This window comes from Phasianus colchicus, chromosome 4 (genome assembly GCF_987193195.1).
Source record: "Phasianus colchicus chromosome 4, bPhaCol1.hap1.1, whole genome shotgun sequence".
Lineage (NCBI taxonomy): Eukaryota > Metazoa > Chordata > Aves > Galliformes > Phasianidae > Phasianus > Phasianus colchicus.
In genome coordinates, this window is record NC_143439.1 from 7,507,282 (window position 1) to 7,530,906 (window position 23,625).

The window sequence follows — 23,625 nt, forward strand, 5'->3', positions numbered from 1 at the left end:
TCAAATGGAGTCTCTCAGCACAAGACGCTTGATGCAATATTTACAGGTGACCAAGGAAGCCATTTACAAGTTTCATTTTGGAACGTACAGGCTTCCTCCAGACTGCAAGCTTGCACAACTCTCAAGGAACACAGTAATCTGAGAGTAAATAGGGACTGATGGCTGGAATAACCACTGTGCAAACATTGAGGTGGAAGGGCAGGCCAAAAACTAAAGCAGAAGAGCATCTTCTCTGCAGAATGATACTTGGTTTTGAATCCATCCATTGCAGACCTCAAAGCAATTTTTGTGAGCAGGCATGAAGAAGCATTGCAATAGTGCAATGCTGTTAGAAAATGTATTTGTTTAATCACTAAGATATTCTGTTTGTGAAGTACAACTGATTTGCCAGATCTAACAATGCAACATTACTACCAAGTTTTGTAACAGACTACGTAGCACCGATGGTGTTATGGCCAAGACAGCCACTTGGAACCTCAAGATCTGTGACAAAGAGCCAGTCTACCATTTACAGGACTGCTGAACTGATGTTACAGTATGGTATACATAATTGGTGTAAACAAATTTTGCCACCAGAATCAACAACCTGAGAAAACATGGTTCACTTCTCCTACTCCCTTCACTCCCAAAATCTTACAGAGTCCTTAGAGTGAGCCAGATTAGATTCCCTCCCTGTAGAGTTCTGCTCTACTCCTATTAGTTTTCCAATTATACTCACTGTTTGACTGCAAATAAATAAATGGGCCCATTTGCATGGGCCCAAAGGAAAGGAACTGCACTGATATGGAAACAAGCAACAAGACTGCATCTGCAATCAGGCCTGGCTTAAACAGCATTATGTCTGTAAAACAGTTGTTAGCAGAACTAAAAGTAGTAGTATGTTACAACACATCTTTATCAGAAAAGAAAGAACAGGACAAGACGAATAAAGATGATTAGTTTAACACTGAAGATCAAGCAAGAACAACTTACTGGGCAAAAATAGGTGTTTTCTGCTATGTGGTTTGCAACAACGTTGTTTTCTGCTGACAGGGACATAATGAAGAGCAGTGCATCACGAGCCTGTTGGCCTACTCTTCCTTCTCGATGAATGAAGGGAATCAGGAGGGAAAATATGAGGAAATTGGCAGCTCCTTGGTCCTCACTGGTGTGGAAAAACAGTTCTAGAATGGAAGGATCTTTGGCTATTATGGAACAGAGCTGATTCAGGAGGACAACTAGCTCTGTTTCCACTGTTGGAGTAGCTGTTCCTGAGCAGGAGCTCAGCAACATCATCAAAGGCTTCAAGATCGGCTTGTGATGTAGCAAAGGCTGATGAGACTGGGTTACCAGCATTTCATACATTTTGAGTTGCTCAATTTTTGTCTCATCAGTGAACTCTCGCCGCAGGCTCCAAAGAAAAAGTTTCTCCATTATGTTTTCTGAGACTACAAACTCTAGAATGGGTCCCATCGAAGCATCCTTTGCTTGCTCCTCAATGAGTAAGAAAAGCATGTGCTCCACATAATTCTGAACAGTGCTGGCTTCATCAGGTGAAATTGCACCATACTTGGCCTGAGTATTTTTCAAAGGATCGTGTTTCTCTAAGATTTTTAGAACCTAAAAATAAACAAAGGCAGATAAATCATTTGAGAATACATTTAAAAATATTCACTTACTTATATACATAAGGGAAAAAAAAACCCTCAAAATTCATAACACAGAACTTAAAACAAAATGATATATATTGTATTTATACTTCTAGTTTCTGTCAGTCAGACTTTCTACACATAGATGTTTTGGATATCCTAGACTGAAATTTAAGTGTTTGTTTCTTTTTTCTTTTTTCCACTTTTATAAGGACCTAAATTTGCCACTTGTCTTGCTGCTGCAAACGTGAACTTCTCTTAAGCATTAAAAAACTAGGTTCTCTTAAGACTTCAGAAATTGAGTTTTAACATTTGCAATAAGCTTCTCTGTCAGAGAGGGCTAAAATCAAAGGGCTTGAGGGCTTGTCCTTCATGCCAAGGTGATTCACAATAGTAAAGAAGCCCACATAGCTAGTCTCACTTTGCCACATCTTCAGTGATATCAAATGGCCACCACTGCCCCAAAACTCTTGCAACATTCAATATACATTTCAAGACTGAGTAATAATTATCATCCCTGCATTCAAACCCCTGCGTTAAATTCTATTCTGCATGCAATCAATAAAGCTCATTATCTGTGAAAAGCCACTGCCTTTAGTTCTTTTGTGGAGGATAACTGCCACAAAACCACAATGGAACAACAGCTCCTGCCCCAACATGAGTGCTTAACTGCAGTTAAGTGGCAAAAGATGGCTCTTGAACAACACCTCTTTAACACTGGAAATATCTCAGAAACACTACTGCCCCTTTCTGCAGCAGTCAGTTCAATGTCATGTTCTGCATGAAAGATGCGCGTTCCTCAGAAACTCAGGATAACCCCAGAAGTAAGAATGAAGCAAATTCCCATTAATACAACCTACTTCAGATCAATAAAACTCAGTAGAATTACCTGTGCCCAGTGCGTTGTAAACACTATCATACAAGTTTCCGGGTCAACCCCCTGCAGGCTCAGACCCTGCTGATTTTTTCTGATACTAGTTCCAGAGGACATTATAAAGTTTCCAAAGGTCAACCCACTACGCCATGCTGAATTTCCTTTGAAAATGCTGTTCTTAGTGGAAGGTGTCCAAGCATCATGAAGAGATCAATATCCCATTTTGAGCTTCGGTATCCACAGGGCTCTGTTTAAGAAAAAACACGAAACAAAACACATCAATATACATCAAATTTTATGCGTGTATATATATCCACACACACACACACACACACACACACACACACACACACAAAGAATCTACTTCAAGATACCACTAAAACCTTTTTTCATTTCAATTCAATTGGAGGATGGAAATTTTTAAGCATGTTACACGTGACCACCACCTTAGACTTTTCCTCATGTAATATTTTTTAATCCTCAAGCAGGTCTTTTGAACAAAGGTGCCTTTCAAATATACGTCAAGCTCATGCAGTAAGCACTGTAGGCTTACACTACAGTTTTATGTTTCCATTATGTTTCTGTCATGTAAACACAACTGTGTTCAGAGTGCCTTAATAACTAATGTTGAATAGACTACTTAAGTAAAAAAAAAACAAAAAAAAACACACAAGTTAGTCCTACATTTTTAAAAACAGTATCAGAAGAATAGAATTGCAAATATTTAAATGCTTCTGTCAGAAAGCTTACCTTAAAGAGTTGGAAATAACTGCTGAATATCATACGCAGATAGAAACATGTACTTCTATCTACACCAAAGGACAATAATCCAAAAAAGAGGACATAAAAGAAAAAAAACCCTTCGTGTATTCAAAATCAAATAAATTGAGACGTCATTTTTAAAGGAATATCAGAATAAGACCAAACATTGGCACTTTCTTTTCATCCATTATTTAATATCCTAGCTATCTGAGTATCAAAGCAGTTTCTAATCCGCAAGAGAAAGTTAAAATGAAATGAAGACTGATATCTTCCAGATATTTATGAGGCTTAAGAGAACGTATTATTACTTCAAGAGCCAATTTCTGTGTTGCACATTTTCCACTTTTTTTGTCCTTCCATCAGCTTTAAACTCATATTCTTTTCTTCTTTGCAAACCAACTAGGTAATTAATTTAATTTGATGTCAGAACAAAAAAAAAAACCTCCAGAGTTTAGGAAGACAATAAATGCACAACATGTTCCTACAGCTCATGCATATTACAGCAAAATTGTTTCCATTGGAGTGCATTTTGAAATGTTCTGCTTTACCCCCTCTCCATTAGGATCCCAGAAGACCTGGATATCCTTTGGCTTAGTTAAATACATCAGGAGATTTCTGTAATAGAAGATGCTCTGTAAAGCAATTCTTTGCTCATATAGTAGATATTCCTATGCATGTATCCTACAAGATATTTATCTTTACCCTGCAGCAAATATCTCTGCTCTTTGCAGGTATGCTCTTCTTGAAACAGCAAAACATACAGACTGCCACAAAAGCAACAGCAAATTTTGCAGTGTTTAAAATAGCCCAAAAAAGTCCAGGCTACAACATTAATAGTTGTGAGACAAACAAACAAACAAACAAAAGTTTATAATGAAATGCAATCTTGTTTCTCTGTATATTCACACGTTCAAGATTCAATTGCATATCAGGATCTTCCCTCTAACCCCCAGCCCTTGCACCTAAGATGCATATGATGTATTTCCTACACACTCCCATGCAATACAATTAACATGATACAGTTTATCCCTTCTGAAGAAAAACATTCCTTGCATGGAGAGCACAGCATAAATCTGGGGATCATTTATCTGAGTAACACTGCTTGCAAAACAATGCTCCCCTCTGTTTCCTACTGTGCGTTCAACACACAGATACCTTTTGGTGACATTTCCTAGGAGAACCAGAAAAAGCCTGCTCCAAGTAGTTTGCCTAGTATAACATCTAACAATCCAAAGGAATGTTTAATTGACCTATTATTTACATCACCTGTCCACTGCATACCAGTTTCCCCTTCATCAGCCCTCTCCTCTAAACACAAATCTTCCCATTTCCATAGCAGCTGAGCAGACTCCTGCAGGCAGAAGTGCCCTTCGCTCTACAACCCCAATTCACCCCTCGAGCAGATCTGTCCTGTGCTCGAAATGAAGCAAGCAGCTTTGGAAAAACTAATGTGATCATGTAATTAAAGATGGTATCATAAGGTGCAGCAAGAGAACTTAATTAACAATGCAGAGGCAAGCTCATTTCTGGAATTTACTAGTTTTGAGTTGCTTGACTTTTCAACTTAGAGGTTGTTTCAAAGTAGAGTCTGCATGCTGTTTAAGAGTTTATTTATAAAAAAAAGTGATATTACACATCTAGATATCACATTGGACGTAGTCATCAAAATGATACTGAAAGTCAAATCACAAACTTCTGGTCAACTATTTAAGCTAGCAAAGAGCAATAAGGGAGGCTTTCTTCATTAATGCTGATAAAAATCAGACTGGTGGCATAAGACTCTTGAGATGCACACAAAGCTCTGGAGCATAATGTGAGAAACAGATACAGCCCACCCACAAAACAAGCCTCCATCACAAGCAGCTTTCCTACATGAAGTCCCCTGAATTTATTTTTTATACAAGTTACTTAAGAGCTCTTTTCCATTTCCAAATCCTGATTTGGGTACACTCCTATGACACACTGGTTGTTCTCAGATTCATGCCAGCAGTTTGATTCAAATCACATCTTCTACAGACTTAGATAGTGGTAGATCAAAACCACACAGCTTTTGTCACAGTTCCGTCTGTTTCCATGACCAGGGGGTGAGCAGACCCACAGGAAGAGGAGGAGGTGGGAGAAGGGAAAAGGTAGGGAAACGGCCCTGGGCGAAGGAAAAAATGATGTGAACTGTAGGAATTCTATACCACCAACCACAGGAGACTTTCACAAAGACTCCCCTGAGCTGCTGTTGCATGCTTTCTGCCCCATCTACTCACTGTGTCTTGTTACTGATTGCACAAATGCTATCCCCCATTACTTCACAGAGATCTTTGGGATAAGAGTGACAAATACTGTAAATCAGCAAATTCACCTCCAGCATTCATGCATTCTAAAAAGCCCTGCACTTAACAGTAGACTGCATGCACATACATCACAACATTAAAGTTATTTACATATCTAATAAAAAAGAATCTTGAAATGGACTTTCATCCCTTGGTGAAAAACAGAAATCTCTCAGACAGCAAAATTCAATCAAAATGTGTTATGAACGTCCACCCTATTGCAGAAATTCATCATAAACAAACTGACTGAAGGTTGGAACAAAGAGCATAACTAACCAGTTTATGTTATTAGCTGAAAACAAAACAACTTGTCTCCAGCAAACATTATGTTCACTTGCAGCAAGCCCAGCTATCAGATTGGAAATTTAGAAAGCACAGACCTTCCTTCTTCAGTGGCAAAGACTATGGCCTTTTAATCAACTTTATTTTAAAAGTAACCAGACAGCAACAAGCAAGACTGCAACATGCACTAAATTCTCTAAAATCAAATCAATTCCCTTAAGGAAGCAAATATTTCCAATCTGGAAACCATCTTGAAATATCATGACTTTTTAGCAATAGAAAACAGTAATAGATTGTGTGAGTTTTAAAGACTTAAGAGTCTGAAATACTGTTTCAAAAAGTATACACAACTTTATCAACTTAAGTGGCAACAGAGTAAATCCTGAAAGCAGGGTACATGCTTGAAAAAGGAAACCGATCTGGAAGCGATAGTATATTTCAAGATACATATCTACCTACAGTTCCTATGCTCTTGTTTTAGCAGTACTACAAATAATATATTCACTGTTTTCACTGTAAGCAGATTTATTTTCCACTAGATTAGCAGGTTTTCCTGATTATTTTGCAAGGCCAAACTGCTGCAGTAATGGTAACGTTGAATTATTCCTCGCAAACTGAAGCTAACTCTGATTAAGTAGAACAAATGGCCTGATAATACTGCATAAAAATTAGGGAAAATGAAAAAAATTATAAAATGCCAAACACAGAAGAGGAGGCCAGTATGAACTCAGGCAACACTAAAAACAAAAATAATGGTTTATTTTAATCTTTTTTATCAGTTCAGAGTTGAATGAAGTAGTTTTAGATTAATGATGAGACTGAAACCCAGCCACTGGACTGGCAGTGGATATCCAATTTCAATTTTCCCTCAGAAGTCTGTAAATCTTCAACCCTTTTTCCAAAGCTGATTATAGGGCTCAACTCCCCAAACAACAGAAGTACTTATTTTATTGAAAAGTATGCTGTAAGAACAGCCCAGCAGAGAATCCCTTGTCAAGTTATAGAATCATAAAATCATAGAATGGCCTGGGTTGAAAAGGACCATAATGATCATTGAGTTTCAACCCCCCTGCTATGTGCAGGGTTGCCAACCACCAGACCAGGCTGCCCAGAGCCACATCCAGCCTGGCCTTGAATGTCTCCAGAGATGGGGCATCCACAACCTCCTTGGGCAACCTGTTCCAGTGTGTCACCACCCTCGGTGTGAAAAACTTCCTCCTAATATCTAACCTAAACCTCCCCATCTTAATTTAAAACTATTTCCCCTTGCCTTGTCACTGTCCACCCTCACAAACAGCTGTTCCCCCTCCTATTTATATGCTCCCTTCACGTACTGGAAGGCCACAATGAGGTCTCCTTGGAGCCTTCTCTTCTCTAAGCTAAACAAGCTCAGTTCCCTTGACCTCTCTCCATAGGAGAGGTGCTCCAGCCGTCTGGTCATCTTAGTGGCCCTTCTCTGGACCCGTTCCAAGAGCTCTGCATCTTTCCTGTGCCAGTGGCCCCAGGCCTGGATGCAGTGCTACAGATGGGGCCTCACAAGACCCGAGTAGAGAAGGACAATCACCTCCTTCTCTCTGCTGGCCACTCCTTTTTCAATGCAGCCCAGAACACAGTTGGCCTTCCAGGCTGCAAGCGCACACCGCTGGCTCATGTCCAGCTTCTCATCCACCAGGATCCCCAAGTCCATCTCTGCAGGGTTGCTCTCAAGGAGATCTTCCTCTAGTTTGTATAAATACTTGGGATTGCCCTGGCCCAAGTGCAACACCTTGCACTTGGCCTTGTTGAACCTCACTAGGTTCACATGGGCCCACTTATCCAGCCGGTCCAGGTCCCTCTGGATGGCTTCCCTTCCCTCCAATGTATTGACCGCACCGCTCAGCTTGGTGTCATTTGCAAACTTGCTGAGGGTACACTCAATGCCATCATCTGTGTTACTGATGAAGATGTTGAAGAGCACTGGTCCTAGCACTGATCCTTGGGGAACACTACTTGTGAACGGCCTCCACCCTAACCTAATAGAACCATTGATCACAACCCTTTGGCTGCAACCAGCCAACCAGTTCTTAATCCATTGAACAGTCCATCCTTCAAATCCATACCACTCCAATTAGAGAGAAGGATATGGTGAAGGACCACGTCAAAGGCCTTGCAGAAGTCCAAATAGATGATAATTGTTGCCCTTCCCCCATCCACCGATGCCATCACTCCACCATAGAAGGCCACCAGATTGGTCAGGCACGATCTGCCTTTGGTGAAGCCGTGCTGGCTGTCTTGGATCACCTCTTTGTCTTGTATGTGCCTTAGCATGGTAACCAGGAGGATCTGCTCCATGACCTTCCCACATACAGAAGTGAGGCTTACCAGTCTGTAGTTCCTGGGTCACCCTTTCTCCCTTTCTTAAAAACGGGAGTAACGTTTCCCTTTTTTCAGTCATTGGGGATTTTGCCCGACAGCCACAAATTTTCACTTAATGGAGAGCAGCTCGGCAACCACATTGGCCTTCCTTCCCAGAACTCTTGGATGCGTGTCATCTGGCCCCATATACATTCTATTTCACGAGGAGGTCTCAGACTTGTTCCACTGCTAAAGTGGGACAGAGGCAGACCCAACCACTAGATGCCCTTTACTGGACCAATATGGGTTTTAATCCGTAAACCCTCAATCTGGTCATGGCTGTTACTCAGACACAGCTCTTCACAATCATTCCACTTCCTAACACAGAGGGCAACTCCCCCTCCCCTCCTACCCTATCTCTAAGAAGCCTATAGCCCTCAATCACAGTATGCCAGTCATGAGATTTGTCCCACATTTCGGTGATAGTAATGAGATCATAATTTTCCAAGCCCATCACAGTTTCCAACTCCTGCTTATTTCCCACATGCTGCACACATCAGTGCAAAGGCACTTCAGTTGGACTTTCTGGCACGCTACCTTTCTAGGGGGCCTTCCCTCAAACCCCAAAAAGAAATCTGAAGTTTTCCCCCACTGCTTCCTAGAGGGACACAAGAAGGCTTCGGACAGGGGGTCCAAATTACCTCTGTCCCCAGAAGATTTTTCAGGACAGTTAGGATGTTTTTCCCCTGCAATCTCCTATGTAGACAACATCCCCAAGCCCTTCAATGTCCTGATGACCTCCACCCTCTTCCCCCATCAAATCCAGTTGAAATTTCTCAACTATTCACTCCACCCTAGCGAGCATCATTTTATCCCCTTCCCCCTTCATACCTAGTTTAAAGCTTTGTCAATGAGCCCTGCCAGCTCCTGGGCTAAGATCCACTTTCCCCTTGGAGAAAGGAACAGAGTAAACTGCAAGCTGCAGCCCCCCTGCACAGGCACAGCACATTTGCTGGCTTCAAAAAAGCCTAAAAAGAGCTCCTTAGTTGGCCTCTTTTGCCTCAGATCCCTTGCCCAGTGCAGTCTTACCTGCCCTAAAGCTGGTCCCCACAGCAAAGTCCACACCCACTGGAACACCTCTTCACAAGTTTCACTTTTGATTTAAAAAAAAAGCCGCAAAGAAGTTTGCATGATTGATCTTATCAGGCAACGCATCACATAAACAGAAAAAAGATGCACAGCCTTATAATAGCAAGGCAATATTACAATACAGAGCCAAAATACACTGCAAGGTGTACCAGTTCAATCATCAAAGTTGTCTTCTGCCGAAGCTCTAAGATGTGTTCTCCAGCAGTTCTCATGTGCAACTGTACTTCTGTAACTGAATTCTGAATGCTTCTGTCCTGCTGGTCAAAGATTTCCACCCTATCAGTCCAGTGACAAGGGAGAGATGGATAAGAAGCCTTGATGTTGATGAAAGAAACAGCATATATCAAAACATCTTTCTGGAACAGCGTGGCATAAAGGAGCTTGAAATTAAACAACTTCAAAGGAGCAGAGGGAAATTATGTGGTCTTAAACATGCTATACAACCACATCTCTGCAGACTCTGATAAGTGGATAAGGGACAGTAGATGAAAAAATGAATGACAATTTTTAGCATGCCTCAACTTAATTCCACCTTAAAAGAGACCTTCTTCAAGGTTTGTTTATTTCGGATGGAAAAGAATGCTTTCTGCATACATTTGCCAGCTTTTCTTTAGGGACTACGTTTTCCTACAAGCCTATGAGGAAGAGTCATGCCCTCAGTCTTAATGGTCTAATACATTCACTACCAGAATGCAGAAGGAATACAGCTCATTCAGTGGAGAACAGCAACTGTGGTGGGAAACTGAAAAAATATTGGTGGTCAAAAGCCACTGCATCAAATGGTCCTCTTTTTGCTTCACCAATGGAACTCTACTAGTAGGAAAACTACGGCATATTAACAAAGAAACACTTAAATGACGTTAACAATTCTCCTCCTTCGTTTTTCCACCTTTCAATACTGCAGTCCACTAATTGCCTTGTCCTTTAATCACCTCAAACATCTCACATTCAGTCAGCTTTCTCCCACTTGTCATTGCTACCCACTATCTGCAAAGAGACAACGCCTTCCATGCGTGGGTGGAAGAAGATACATTTTGCATCAATTAAGCAATCTGCTTACAAGCTTAACAGAGAACAAGCCATCACAAATTGTGAAGCAACATGGTTAATAAAGTATCAATCTGTTTTCATTAAGCACAATTTAATCCAACCTGGTAACATGAAAGTGTCGTGTGACCTGTCCCCACACAGATCACAAAAGAAGCTCTACCTCCTGAGAGAAACGACACGCAGTACGTTTTATAATGAAATAAAAGTCTTCCCATCCCACCTGCAGTCAGTTTAAAACAGTATTCACCTTTCCTCAAACCTCCTGAGAGATATCCTTCTCATGTGCTTTTTGTGGCTTCACACCAGCTCAAATAGCTAACTCGGGTACCACCAACCTCTTCACGTGATCCACATAATCCTGTGGTGTTAGTCATTAGGGGATTCAGTTCATCTCCAGTCACGTGAACGAGCAATACCCCAGAGTAAGTACAGCAGTGGTACGAGGCAGGGTGTACACCCAACCGCCCCAATTTTGCAGTGCAGCAGCAGCATAAACGAGCATACTGAAAGGCAGGCACCAGGATCAACTCTCATTTACAGCCTGAGCACTGGAACACAGGCTCAGCCAAATCTACAGCTATTTCTGCTGCATGGATTAGCTAAAATGGAAGAACAGAGGGACCAGTTGGATGGCATGGTTCAAAACGCATTGATGGATTACCCTAGAAATTACATACAGTGCATCTAGGAGGTACAGTTACACAGCAGAGACAGTTCATCAAAGGGCATATTACCAAAGCTAGAGAAACGGCAGCAAGTGCTCAAGGAAACTGTAATTAAACAAAGCGGAATACCTGACGGAGACTTTGACCTTCTTAAGGAGGGCTCCTGATACACCACAGGGCATGTTCATCCACTGCCATCATTTGTACACAAGCAATTTTCCTGGAACTCAGGAGCATATTATCACTGCAGGTACTGTCGCAAAGACCCAGGAGGAAGGAGCTGCAAGTTCATATCCCTAGGTCATCAATCTGAAACTAAGGAAGGGCCGTGGGAGATAAGGCTGTCAAGTATTATTTGATCCTTTTAGACTTATAAGGAACATAAACCTGTTTCTCTGTTTTATTTAATCTCCTCCACTCTCAGCCTACTATAGAAAGACAACAATTCAGTGACAATTAGAGGCTGAGAACACATAATGTTGGCTAAAAACTTGAAAACTAAAAGGAAGCTGAGGTTCTTAACATCCAAGATACATCCCTCTATGCTTTCTTTGACAGAAACACTCAGACACCATATGACTGAGTTATCTTGTTATCACTAACAGACAATTGCTATAGAAAGTGTACAAGAGTCTTAACTTAAAACTGAAAATTAAAATAACATTGCAGAAAAGTTTGTTTCTATTTATACATTAAGGAACGCAGATATCACTGAACTGAAATTGATTTAAGAGCTTTAAGTTCACTTGTTCACTCCCAAAACACATCCAAAAGAAAAGCATTTTTCCTGAGAGAACCATGTCATCAATATGGCCGAGAACCACGGACTCAAAGTGTTTGTAGTTGTACTAGGTGAGACATCATAAAAAACAAACAAACCCTCAATTTAAAACCATATTGTGAATATACTTTCATATCAAGTTTCACAGGAGAAGAGAACAACCCCAAGGGACACAGAACAAGTCATCAAATATGAGCTATACTTCCAATCACTGATTCATAGAGGAACTGCAAATATCAGCTGCTGCATCTACAGCAGTAATTTTTTTTCGGCCATCACTGAAGTGAATTACTGGGAAAAAGCAGTTGTTGCCAACATCCCCATCTCTACTGAAAATTTGTGCAGAGTTTATTTCAAAATCTGTCACCACGTAGGAGTCAGAGGGAGCAGCATATTCAGAAAGCAGACATTACATAAACCCTTCTTTATGTTCTGGTTATGCTTGTGGAAGAGAAAAATCAAAACGAACCACTCAATCTGTAACACTGATTTTGCTTTCCAAGATAACATGTCACACAGGTATCAGAATTAGGTCATAAGAGCTTGGCCCCTGCTTGCTCATAGTTTAGGAAAACACAAGCTTCTCAAGGTGTGTTGCTGAAGCTGAAGCGAGCTTTCTTTTTAAAGGCATTTTGTTTTCATAGTTTTTTTCTTTTTTAAGGTAAAACAGTGTCTATAGCTGAAAGCATAAAATAAATTCATAACAAACAAATTAGCTGCGTATCTGGAAAACCTTCCTGACAGGAAAATGGGTGAGGCTAGTGAAGCAGTAGAAGACTATCTTCTAAAGATTGGAAACTATTTTCAGAACATTAGTGTACAGTTAGGAAATGCTACCTTCCTGAGAAAACAATGGTCTAGAAAATAGTTATCAATATACCCATAATTCTCATACTCAGATTACTGAAAACAAGACTGAGCTAGATATTTTCTGCCTACAACAGTAATATGTAAACAGTTTTTCAAGTGATTTGCATAACGTGTCAAACTAGTCCTTATAATAAGCGTAAGCTGTCCATGGCTGATGTTCTCAAGTACAGAAAGTGACGTTAAAGATCATGTGCACACTTTCAGCACTAATCCATAATCAAATGCAGATATATGCTGTAAACCTTCCACGTATCTCTACTTCATGATAAAGAAGTCACAAACATTGTTTTCCTTCCAGTATCTCACACGATTCAACAGATTCCAAATATAGCCCAAGCACAAGAGTTATCAGTAGAACACCACTAAAAGGTCACCCTGATTATTCGATCAATAAACCAACAAGCCAATCAGCTTCCCCAGAGGATTGTTATCAAGATTTTACTGAGAAAAGAACTTCCACTTTGCACGTGGAATTCCTCTCTCTCATCCACTTGCATGCGTTACTTGTCTTTACCTGCCTCTCTCAAATGAAAAGCTCAGGAATAGGATATAAGACACCATTAAATCTAAACTGCTAGGCATGGAATGAATATTGCACAGTTGTTAACATACTACTTATTCTAGAAGCATATTTCTCTCTCCTCTCGGGAATTCATTTGCAATACTAAGTTGTTTTTTTCCTAGGAAAAAATAATTTTACAACTGTGTATAAATTTAGGCAACTACCTATTACACAATAAAAACCTCCCACTTTCTCAGTATATTCATTATAGTACACGGACTATAATAATTGACTAGACGACTTAAAATCCTCATTTGTCTTTCTGTACATGATTACCTGAAAGTACTCATTTCAGAGAGAATTTCCACCCAAGATGACTACCAGCCAAGTCAAGATTATTTCCTATGCTCTGAAGCGATAACCTGCTAGTGACAGGATGAACTAATGGATGAAGGGGATGGCCAAAAGCACATCGTTGTACAGCTTCAGGACAACTGCTTCATTATGTTGTAGGATGGCACATGCCTGTCACAAATTACCCAACAAGCCCACTAAGCTTAATAAGCTACTAAAATCTGAAAGGCCATTTTCATACCTCATATTATGTACTATGCATCACCTGACATTAGGTAGAAAGTTGTAATAAAATATTATATCCAGTGGATTTACACTTACAAATGTAAATCCATTTTCATGGTTTTTTTTTTTTTTTTCTCCTTCTTTTAGAAAAATAAAAGGAAAAACAGAAAGAACAGACCATCGTGTAACCACCCATTGTTTGCATCAGGCATCTGCAATTCAGCTTGGAGAAAGCTCCAGAAGCTAGTGAACTCTTTGTCCTAAATTACATTCCATGCTTGGCAAAGAGGAAAGCAATTGCAAACCCTTTTTCATTTCCTTTTTACGACTATCAATTGCCTAATTTGGGGATAACAACTGAATAAACGTTATTGCTTAAGATGAGATCCACAAATCACCATGGCACATTGTTCACTGAAGAACAAGGATGAGAAAGAGGAAGAAAAGCAAAGGCAGAACAAGTACTTCTTACGAAATCCTAATTCACCAGCTACCTAACACAGAAACCCCTGGTATTTGGTCTCATAAGAAATCACACAGAAATGCTGCTTTCCCTCTCACCTTCTACTCCAGCTCAGAGAATATACAGCAAGTTGAAGTTCCATGTCACATGAATTCTTACTGCAAAGTCAAAAATTTCCATAAAGTAACACTTCCCCTATCTCCGAGCACAGCTTCACAAAAAACCTTCCTTTGCTCCTGCAGCAGTGCATTTATTTAAAAATTCCAGTACAGATCTGCAAGCTGAGTGGATTTTGGCAGATTCTGGCTTTTTCTACGTACTTGGAATTTTCTGCTTTTAACACACGTGCTTGTGAATAGCAAAATCCAAAGAAGATTGTTGGCATTCTTATTAGTGCATAAAAATTCACATCAAAGAAAAATCCCATGTTATTGAATTTACATTTCCATTTCTGCTCGGTTTCACTGTATGTTATGCAGGTGGCAGGTGTTTTTCTTGTTTCTCAAGCTTTCCCAGGAGCAAAAGTATTTGTTTAAGTATAAACAGCGTTAAGCTGTCCATTATGCAGAGTAAAAATTAATCTTTAATCTCTGATTTCATAGCATAAGTCTACTCTGTTATGAGAGTATGTTACAGTCCTATCTGGAAACTGAAAGCAATTCCAGCATCTTCCATTCTTGTGTCCACCTCTGTCTGAATAATAATGAAGCCATATGACAGCACTGGCAAAGAAAGAACTGTCGCTACAGCACCTCTGTACAGTAGTTGTCTCCAGCATATTTCCAGCTTTGAGATAAAAGAAAATCAATTAAGTAAAGGAACAATTAAAGAATTACAGAAATCTAACACTGCCATGACAATTTTGTATAATTTTTCAGTCTTGCCTTTGAATCTACGTGTAAATGTGAACGGAATTACAGACATCTTTCTGGTCCAGTGAGGAATGAAGATAAATTAGCAACCTCCACACCCTAGAGCACAATAGAGGGTAAGTAATAGCCCTTTCTGAATTGCAAATGAGGACTACACATCTGAAAAAGAGAGTGCTCTGAAAAAACAAAGAACCTTGCAAATTTTGCAGGAGATGGTGTCTACCAAGAGGTGGAGTTAACATCACAAGTCATTAAAAATAGAATTAATTTACTATTTAAACTTTCTAACACTTAAAATGCTCAAAGCCGATAGCTGAGTAATGAAAACAGCCAGATGCCAGCTCCAGCAGGAATGTTCAGAGGACACATAATGATGTCGAACCACAACATCTCCCGTCTGATTTTTTAACACCTAAGGAGACAACTACAGGCGTGGGAAAGCACAAATCCCACCTGCGATAGGTTGTTTGTATTCCTGTGGGCACGCCTCCGAAAGTGGGAAACGTCTGAGCACATTTTCAGGAACGCTGCTGCTTTTCTCTCCTGCTGCCATCCCTCCTTCTGAGGCTTCTGGAGCTGTAGAAGTTACAGTCACACCAACACTTCTTCAGTTCTTGTTTTTATAAGTAGTTGAGTAGTACTCTTATCTTCTATACCTGAAATCTAGTGCCTTTCCTATCCCATTTCCCCTTAGCCCAATTTTTTCAACGCATCTTTATCATTTTCCTGAAAAACTGCAGTCCGCATGTTATCTGAAGTCGCCTGAGGCAAAGTAACATACAACATAACAATCCTCACAGAGCTCCAAGTGCAAGTTGAAGGCAGAAACAGTCAGAAAAGGTACACAACAGTTGGTCAGTATGCACACGCCTTGAATGTTAGTCAGCCATAACCACAACATCTTTGAAAGTATGACTCCAGCTTTATTCCTGAGCACACACTTCTTGAAATTAAATTACAATCTTTTTCTACTCTCTGATTTCAGAGAGTAAATAGGCTTTAAGAACTAGAAAGCACATCAAATCTTTTTTTTTTTTATTTGAAACATCAACTAAGAAAAGTACAGTAGTAGTATATGGAAAACTATCATCATTTACCAGTTATCTCTGCTGAAACTAAGTGTACAGCCATTACAACACCCACTGCCATCTCTGCACTCTGTTTTTCCCACATCTTACTGTTTTATCTTCAAATTCCCCTCTCCCCACAGACACCACATTACTTGCATCATAACTCACGCCATGGGCGCTCAAGTGATGACACACTTCAGAGCTGTTTCTGACTGTCTCTCCAGTAGCCAGCCCTTGGGTATCTCTGCTGCTCTCAAGCATATTGCACCCCGAATAACACTAACCGCCAGTACTGAGAGTTACTGAATGTCCCAGGAGGCACTTCAATGACTTTACAGGACAATCTGCATTACAGGACAATCAAGTGCGCACTCCGAAAAAGTAACCAAAATAAATGGTGTTACTACTGAGTCAGCACTGAGCCAACCATATATGACTAATGACAAATTAATGAAAGATGGTAGAAAACTCTCTTCACAAGTGCAGGTACCAAAAGCACATCCACCTGCAATTACACATGCCACAACAATCAACCTAACTGGAAAGAACCAGTGCCCACAGTTGCCAACACTTGAAAATTCACAACAGATGGACTCAACAATTACAGGTGGAGTTGCTACAATGCGACAACCTGTAACTCAGCAGCACTGGGAGCCAAGATGCATTCTTTTCTAATGGGAAAAATTGAGTTTTCCCAGTGACAGTGTACCTGTCTGCCAAAACAACCATCAACAACATGAATGCAAAAAAGATAAAACACGGTACTATGATGTATGACTACTAGCATAGTAAACCACCAGAAGCAGCAAATTGATTCTGTGGACTCCTGAGGGCTGTAGCTACTGCAGTTAAAATCCAGTACTACACCAGTTGTCCCATTTCACATCCCTCAGAATACTACAACAGGTTTTAAATACCAATTTCACACAAGGTGGTAAGGAAAGAAATAAATCTTGCACTTCTAGCAACCATTTAAACAACAGATCCAATCACAATAGAGCATTTCAGAGAAATATGAAGCGTAATTCTAATACTTTTCTACAAACTGGTATAATCATTACAGAAACCAACGTAAGAAGAGCAGAATAAAACTTTCAAAACAAAGACTTCGCAGAATTAAATGTGAACCAAATCAATGTACAAGACGAAGCAATTGAGTTTGTTGCCTCAGTCACCAAGAACCAAGCATACGTGCTCCCACACGGTTACCAAACTTTACATCTACTGGGAAACCATCAAGCCTTGAAAGTTTCTAGATGGACTTGACCAACTCCAATGAAATCATACAAAATTTGCATGAGCACTTTGATGAGAAAAAGTATTAAGTGGACTTGCCAGGAGAATTCTCACATATCTCCTCTTACTTGCTCTGAGTAGCATCCTGGAGACACAACTGTCCAAAGAAATTGATAAAAAAGGCCACAGAAGGACCAGCCTACATGCAAGAGTCCAATGTGAGTCTAAGGCAAATCATTCAGCTCAGATTCTCCTGGATGATAGGAGAAACAGACTTTGGGAGGGCTTCAATTACGGTCAACATAACAAATCACTGTTACTCAGTTTACAATCTGGCAGCACTAACTGCCCAGAAAAGTCTCTGAGTCCCTGCCAGCACCCACAGACAATGTATTTAGACCTCTGGTCTAAAAAACAGAGCTTTGAGAAACCCCTGCTTGGGGAAAAGTTTCTAAGCTCAAGGTCTACAAGTAATGAATTCTCATCTTACCTTTATTTCTGTATTTTGGCACTGCACAGAAAAGATGACAAAAAGCCCTCTAAATGAAGGGAAAAAAATACATTAAGTATCCCAGAAAATGGATGGGAGGATTTCAAGCAATGTATGGCTATTATTTGAGTGCCATTTGCTTCATAGATTAGAGGATATAATCAGTAGATGATATAGCCATGATTTGCAAAGCACAGTCTTATTAAAGACTAATGAGATAAACATGTTAAAATTTACATTTTGCTCCACTGATAAGGTTCATTGGTACGCTTATCTTTAACACTGTGGTTTGAATATTAAACCTACTTATTAATGTCTAGTAAAGATAATTATACCATCGAATGGCGTTGAACTGAAATAACCAAGCAGCATATTAGAACTATACTCTTTAGTAGTACTGTAGCTCTGAAGTTTAAGTGTTCTGCACCTGGAAATATACACCTTTAGAGGTAATGCTGATAGAAGCACAACCCTTCTATGTCATTCCCCTTACTCTTCCAAAAGCCCAAAGACATGTTCTAACCATGCAGCTGGTAGGTAAACATTGCTTGTTACTATGATTTCAGTAGCATCTGTCCTTTTACTGCAGTAACAATGAGGATTAAGTGACAAGTATTTTTGTATCTACAATGTATTATATTACACTTGGCTTATGCTCTCTAATACCCAACAAAAAAAAAAAAAAAGCAGTGGGGTACTGGCAAAGTTAACAACAGAAGTTTAGAGGCAATTGGCTTATTTTTAAATCATCATTTTCACGGTGTTCTGTCATACGTATGTTTTCTACCACAAAACACTCACCATTTACTGAAAAGGATGCCAAAAGTATAATTTAGGCCTTACACTATCTTGTACATTTTTTATGCTGTATCTTGAGCACTTAAACGGACAGCCATCATAATACTGAAAGACAACATAAGATCACAAGGGCCATAACATTCCTTCCATATTAACTTCCACAATGACCCTGTCCCATGACAGCAATGGAAAGAAGGACAGACGGGATAATTAACTGCCAGCTATCCACAGGTCAACAGTAAAAGCGTCAGGACTCACTACTGCCAGTTCAAAAGGACACGGTTAAGAAGCACAGGTTCTCTGGGGGCTCCTCATCCTAAACTAAGAATGTGACCAACATTCTTTACACAAGAAGCCATCAGTATCTTTTCAAAGTAAAATGTGCAAAAAAGAATGATAAGAAAGGAATAAGAACGCTGCAGATGAAACAGCTCCACTTCTTATTTGTAAGGTAATATGTAAAAGCAAATATTCATTATGCTCACAAAAGGCACGGAAGAATTTTTACTTCTGTAGAGAAAAGTGAAAAGGCACTTAGTGTGACAATAAAAGAAATTAGCTCAGCAAATCATATGTGAAGCCTTAAATGCAACTGCTTTTTGGAACATGCTTTTGTTCCTTTCAATTTTTCAGCTGCTTTTAACATTCAGCTTTTAATACCATCCATTCCACTTTCCTCAGCCTTGCTTTAAAGTACAAGCATACCATATTTCAACAGTACAAGCAAAGAAATGCAGTGTAGCTCAGAAATACAAGATTAGGAATATGGCATGACATAAAGCATTCCTCTGCATCTCTGCTGATAGGAATCCACAAGTAAATACTGATGTGTACTCAAGTCATTGGTACAGCCAGGCTCAAAAGACAAAAACGGGCCACTTCAGGGATAGGCTCTTTTCCCCATCCACAGGAATGTATCTTTCCAACAGATCAGCACAGCTATAGTGCCATAGAACAGTCAAGCCAGGGGAGCCCCACCAGCCTCCTCCAGCTCCTGGCAGTATGTGTAGGCCCTGAAGCCCAGCATCAGTAGAGGTGCTTGGACAAGAGTGCTGGGTGCACAGAGGATCCTTTCCAACAACCTGGCACAAGAACAGATAATAATCTCTTTGGAAATCATAGAATCAATCACAGAATGGCTTCAGTTGGATGGGACCTTAAAGATCATCTAGTTTCAGCCTCTCTGCCATGGACAGGGCTGTCAGCCACTTAGGCTGCCACGGATCCCACCCAACCTGGCCTTGAATGCCAGGGTATCCACAACTGCTCTGAGCAACCTGTTCCAGCACCTTGCTACCTTCTGAGTAAAAAATTTCTTCCTAACATCCAACCTAAATCTCCCCTCTTTTAGCTTAAAATCGTTCCCCTTGTTCTATCACTATCAGACTATGTCAAAATTTGGTCCCCGCCTTCTTGTAAGCTCCCTTGAAGGCCACAGTGAGGTTTTCCTGGTGCCTTCTCTTCTCCGAGCTGAACAAGCACAACTCCCTCAACCTATCTTTATATAAGATGCTCCAGCCCTATTAGTATCTTCATGGCCATCCTCTGGACCTGCTCCAACAGCTCCATGTCCTTCCTGTACTGAGGACCCCAGGCTTGAATGCAGTACTCCAGACGGGGTCTCACAAGGGCAGAGTTGAGGGGGAAAATCCCATCCCTCTCCCTGCTGGACATCATCTCTTTCGATGCAGCCCAGGATACAGTTGGACTTTTGAGCTGCAAGAACATACTGCTGGCTTATGTCCAGCTTTTGCTGACCAGGACCCCTAATTCCTTCTTCGTAAAGCTGCTCTTCATGAGTTCTTCTCTCAGTCTGCATTCATATCTGGGATTGCCTCTACCCATGTGCAACACCTTGCTCTTAGCCTTGTTACACCTCATTAGGTTCTCATGTGCCCACTTTTCAAGCATGTCCAGACCCTTCTGGATGGTGTCCCTCTCTTCTATTGTGTCAATTGCACAACTCAGCTTGGTATCGTCAGCAAACGTGCTGAGGGTACACTCAATCCCTCTGCCCAAGTCACTGATAAAGATATTGAAGATGGACCCCTTGGCGACACCACTTCTGACTGGCCTCCAGCTGGACACAGCTGTTGATAACAAACCTCTGGCTACAATCATCCAATCAATTCTTTATCCACCTAATAGTCCAGCTTTCAAATCCATCTCTCTCCAATTTAGAGATAAGGATGTGGTGCAGGACCATGTCAAAGGCATTCCACAAGTCCAGGCAGATGACATCAGTTGTCTGTCTTTTGTCCATTGAAATGCTGAACCTTCAGAAATGCAGAAGCTTCTTTCTCTAATGAAAAATTCTGTCAGAGTAATCCCACAAGATTTCTTCCATCTCTACACAGCTATTTTCCCACAAGGGAGAAAACAGCTCTGCAGTCCTTTTCTTTCAACACATTACAGAAGACGAGGCTTTTCCCAAGCCATTTTATGACTACGGTTTGTTTACTAAAAGAATAATCAGAGAAGCCACTCCAATTACTCTTTCAACTGTGCTAATACTTAGTAGGTATACTGAATCTAAATGCTTCAATATTTTCCTGCATCTATAAACAGCAGAGCACCTAAAGCATATATATGTGTATATATATAGATACATACACACATATACAAATACATATAAAATTTATTTACATATATATACACATGCACAAAATTCTAAACAAGGGGTGGGTACACTCAACCAACTCTTCCTTTCAACACTGATCAAATAAGCTTCAAAAACAGTACAAACAATATTATGACTATTACAGGCTTATATGCAGTATCATTTAATATCTGTGGTGGAAGTCTTATACAGATTGCCAACTAACAAACTGTGTGCCTATATGGTACAGTATAAAACACAAAAGATAAAAATAAAAAATACATTAGCAGAAAGATTTTTTTTATTTTAATCACTCTTATTTATTGCCTTAAAAGTGCTGGCAGATCATTACAGAGTAATTCATAGAATCAGGAATGAATTGGCCTTCAAGACAAGACTTTGCAGAAAGTAGTTATATTTCTCTGAAAATTATCCACAAAATGGGACAAAAAAACCCACGTGCGTTAAGAAATTAAGAAATGTAAATTTTATTAACACATTGCTCACATCAATTTTCTCCCAAATGAGAGATTTATTGAGTAATTCTACATCTGACGTTACCTGTAAAGGTAACAGAAAAGCCCTTCATGCCTAGCTTTGTTTTCAAGCCACAGCACTAGATCCAGTACCCCAGGGAATTTTCCTTCCAGGTCTGATTTTAAGCTCTTGTGCTTCTAGAACCACTGTGACTTTGTGACCAAAAGCAAAGTTAATGGACCTCATGATCCTATTTCTGTTCATTTCAGTTGGCTGAATTTTTAGGGAATCAGAATACAGTTATATTATTTCTTGATCGTGATTGTAATACAGCTCTATTATAAAGAAATAGGAGAAATGTTCTGCTCTGTTCATTGCAGTCAATAGATGAGGTAGTTCAGTCAGAGAGCAGAAGGAATTATGAAAAAAGAAAATAATCTTTAAACTATTACTATTTCCAGAACAACCTTTCTTCCAGATACACAGATTCCTACCTCCCCAATACAGCTAATAATGTCACAAGCTGAGATACATATGGTCAGAATGACTAATATTTACATTAAGCAAATATATTGCCATAGTAACACAGACACCATAGAGCTATCTACCTGCCACAGCTCACTAAATTATTTAGCGTTCCAATACTACAGTGACACTGTGTAAATGATCACATTCATTAACAGTAGAGTAGGTGCTGAAAAACTGAATGTTAGACAGCTATATCTGTGGCCATGAAAACAACAACAGTGTAAGCACAGAAGAAAATACAGAGAAGTAAGAAGGCTATAGCCTGTAGCAGAATAACACACCCTGAAATGCTTCATTAAAAAGCATGCACACATCCTCTTCCCCCTGCAAAGTGGGGCAAAACATAATCCCACTTAAGAGATGTGGTCTGGCCAGAACAAAATGCATTGCTTCCTGCATTATATTTTTTCAATAATTATTCAAATAATTTAACATGCATTCTCCATTCCCAAATCAGTGTTCTATGCTGGGGGATTAAAGCAGTAGTGCATATGAAATATTAAGCATCAGTAACTATGACACACACAGAAATCCGTAGTCTTCAACAGTCAATATATCTACCATTATAAGAGAAGAGCAATACTGTGGGTGACAGCCTGCCACGTACTCCAGGTGGCAGATGATGGCAGGGATCAGAGTGGTTCATGCCAGTTGCTATCCCTAACCTAAGTTACAGTAACTTCCACACTCCTGATATTTTCCCTAATCACATCCAACAGCAGACAGAGACAGGTCAGGAAAAAAAAAGGGACAGATTGGGTCGACCAGCTCTTGTGACCAGGTGGATTACTCCCTCACTTGTGGCTGCTGTGAGCCCTTTTTCTGTTGGGCACAAGTCGTGTATTCAAACATCTCTCTTTGAACTCAAAGGGAAGACCTAAGCACAAACCTAATTCAGCCCAGCTCTAACCAGTTCCTGTTCTCCAGATCTTTTTAATTCTTCACAGACTCCACTTAAAGAATTTCAACGCAAGAGAAAGCTTTGAATAATTTCTTCTATTTTTTTTTTAAATGGAAAATAAATCTGGCATACACCCTTCTCCACCCTCATGCTTGTGTTATTACTCACTTGCATGGAAGTGGCACTGAGTAAGTCCTTCTTACAGACATTTTTATAGTACTGGCAATAATCATAGGCAACCTCAAAACTGTAGATAAAACTGTAACAGAGACTCATGTAGAAATTCATCTTGAAAGACCAGTTTCTTGAAATATTGCAGCGTTTGGGCTATGCTGCTCTCCAGCGAGACCATTGCTTAATAACAAGATTCTGTTTTTCTTATTTCAAATAA

The 23,625-nt window shown here is 40.0% G+C and overlaps 1 protein-coding gene across 11 annotated transcripts in view; it reads right to left on the minus strand.

The window, feature by feature from the left end:
* FHIP1A (FHF complex subunit HOOK interacting protein 1A) overlaps positions 1 to 23,625 on the minus strand; it is a 92,079-nt gene that overhangs the window by 35,300 nt on the left and 33,154 nt on the right. For all 11 annotated transcript variants that reach the window (XR_016465740.1, XM_090138527.1, XM_090138520.1 and 8 more), the window contains 2 exons: positions 2,518 to 2,749; positions 973 to 1,599 (listed from right to left, as the gene is read on the minus strand). Coding sequence is in view for 10 of the 11 variants with exons in the window: in XM_090138527.1 (XP_089994653.1) it covers positions 973 to 1,599; positions 2,518 to 2,619 (729 nt within the window). In the remaining variant the exon portion in view is untranslated. The remainder of the gene's footprint in view (positions 1 to 972; positions 1,600 to 2,517; positions 2,750 to 23,625) is intronic.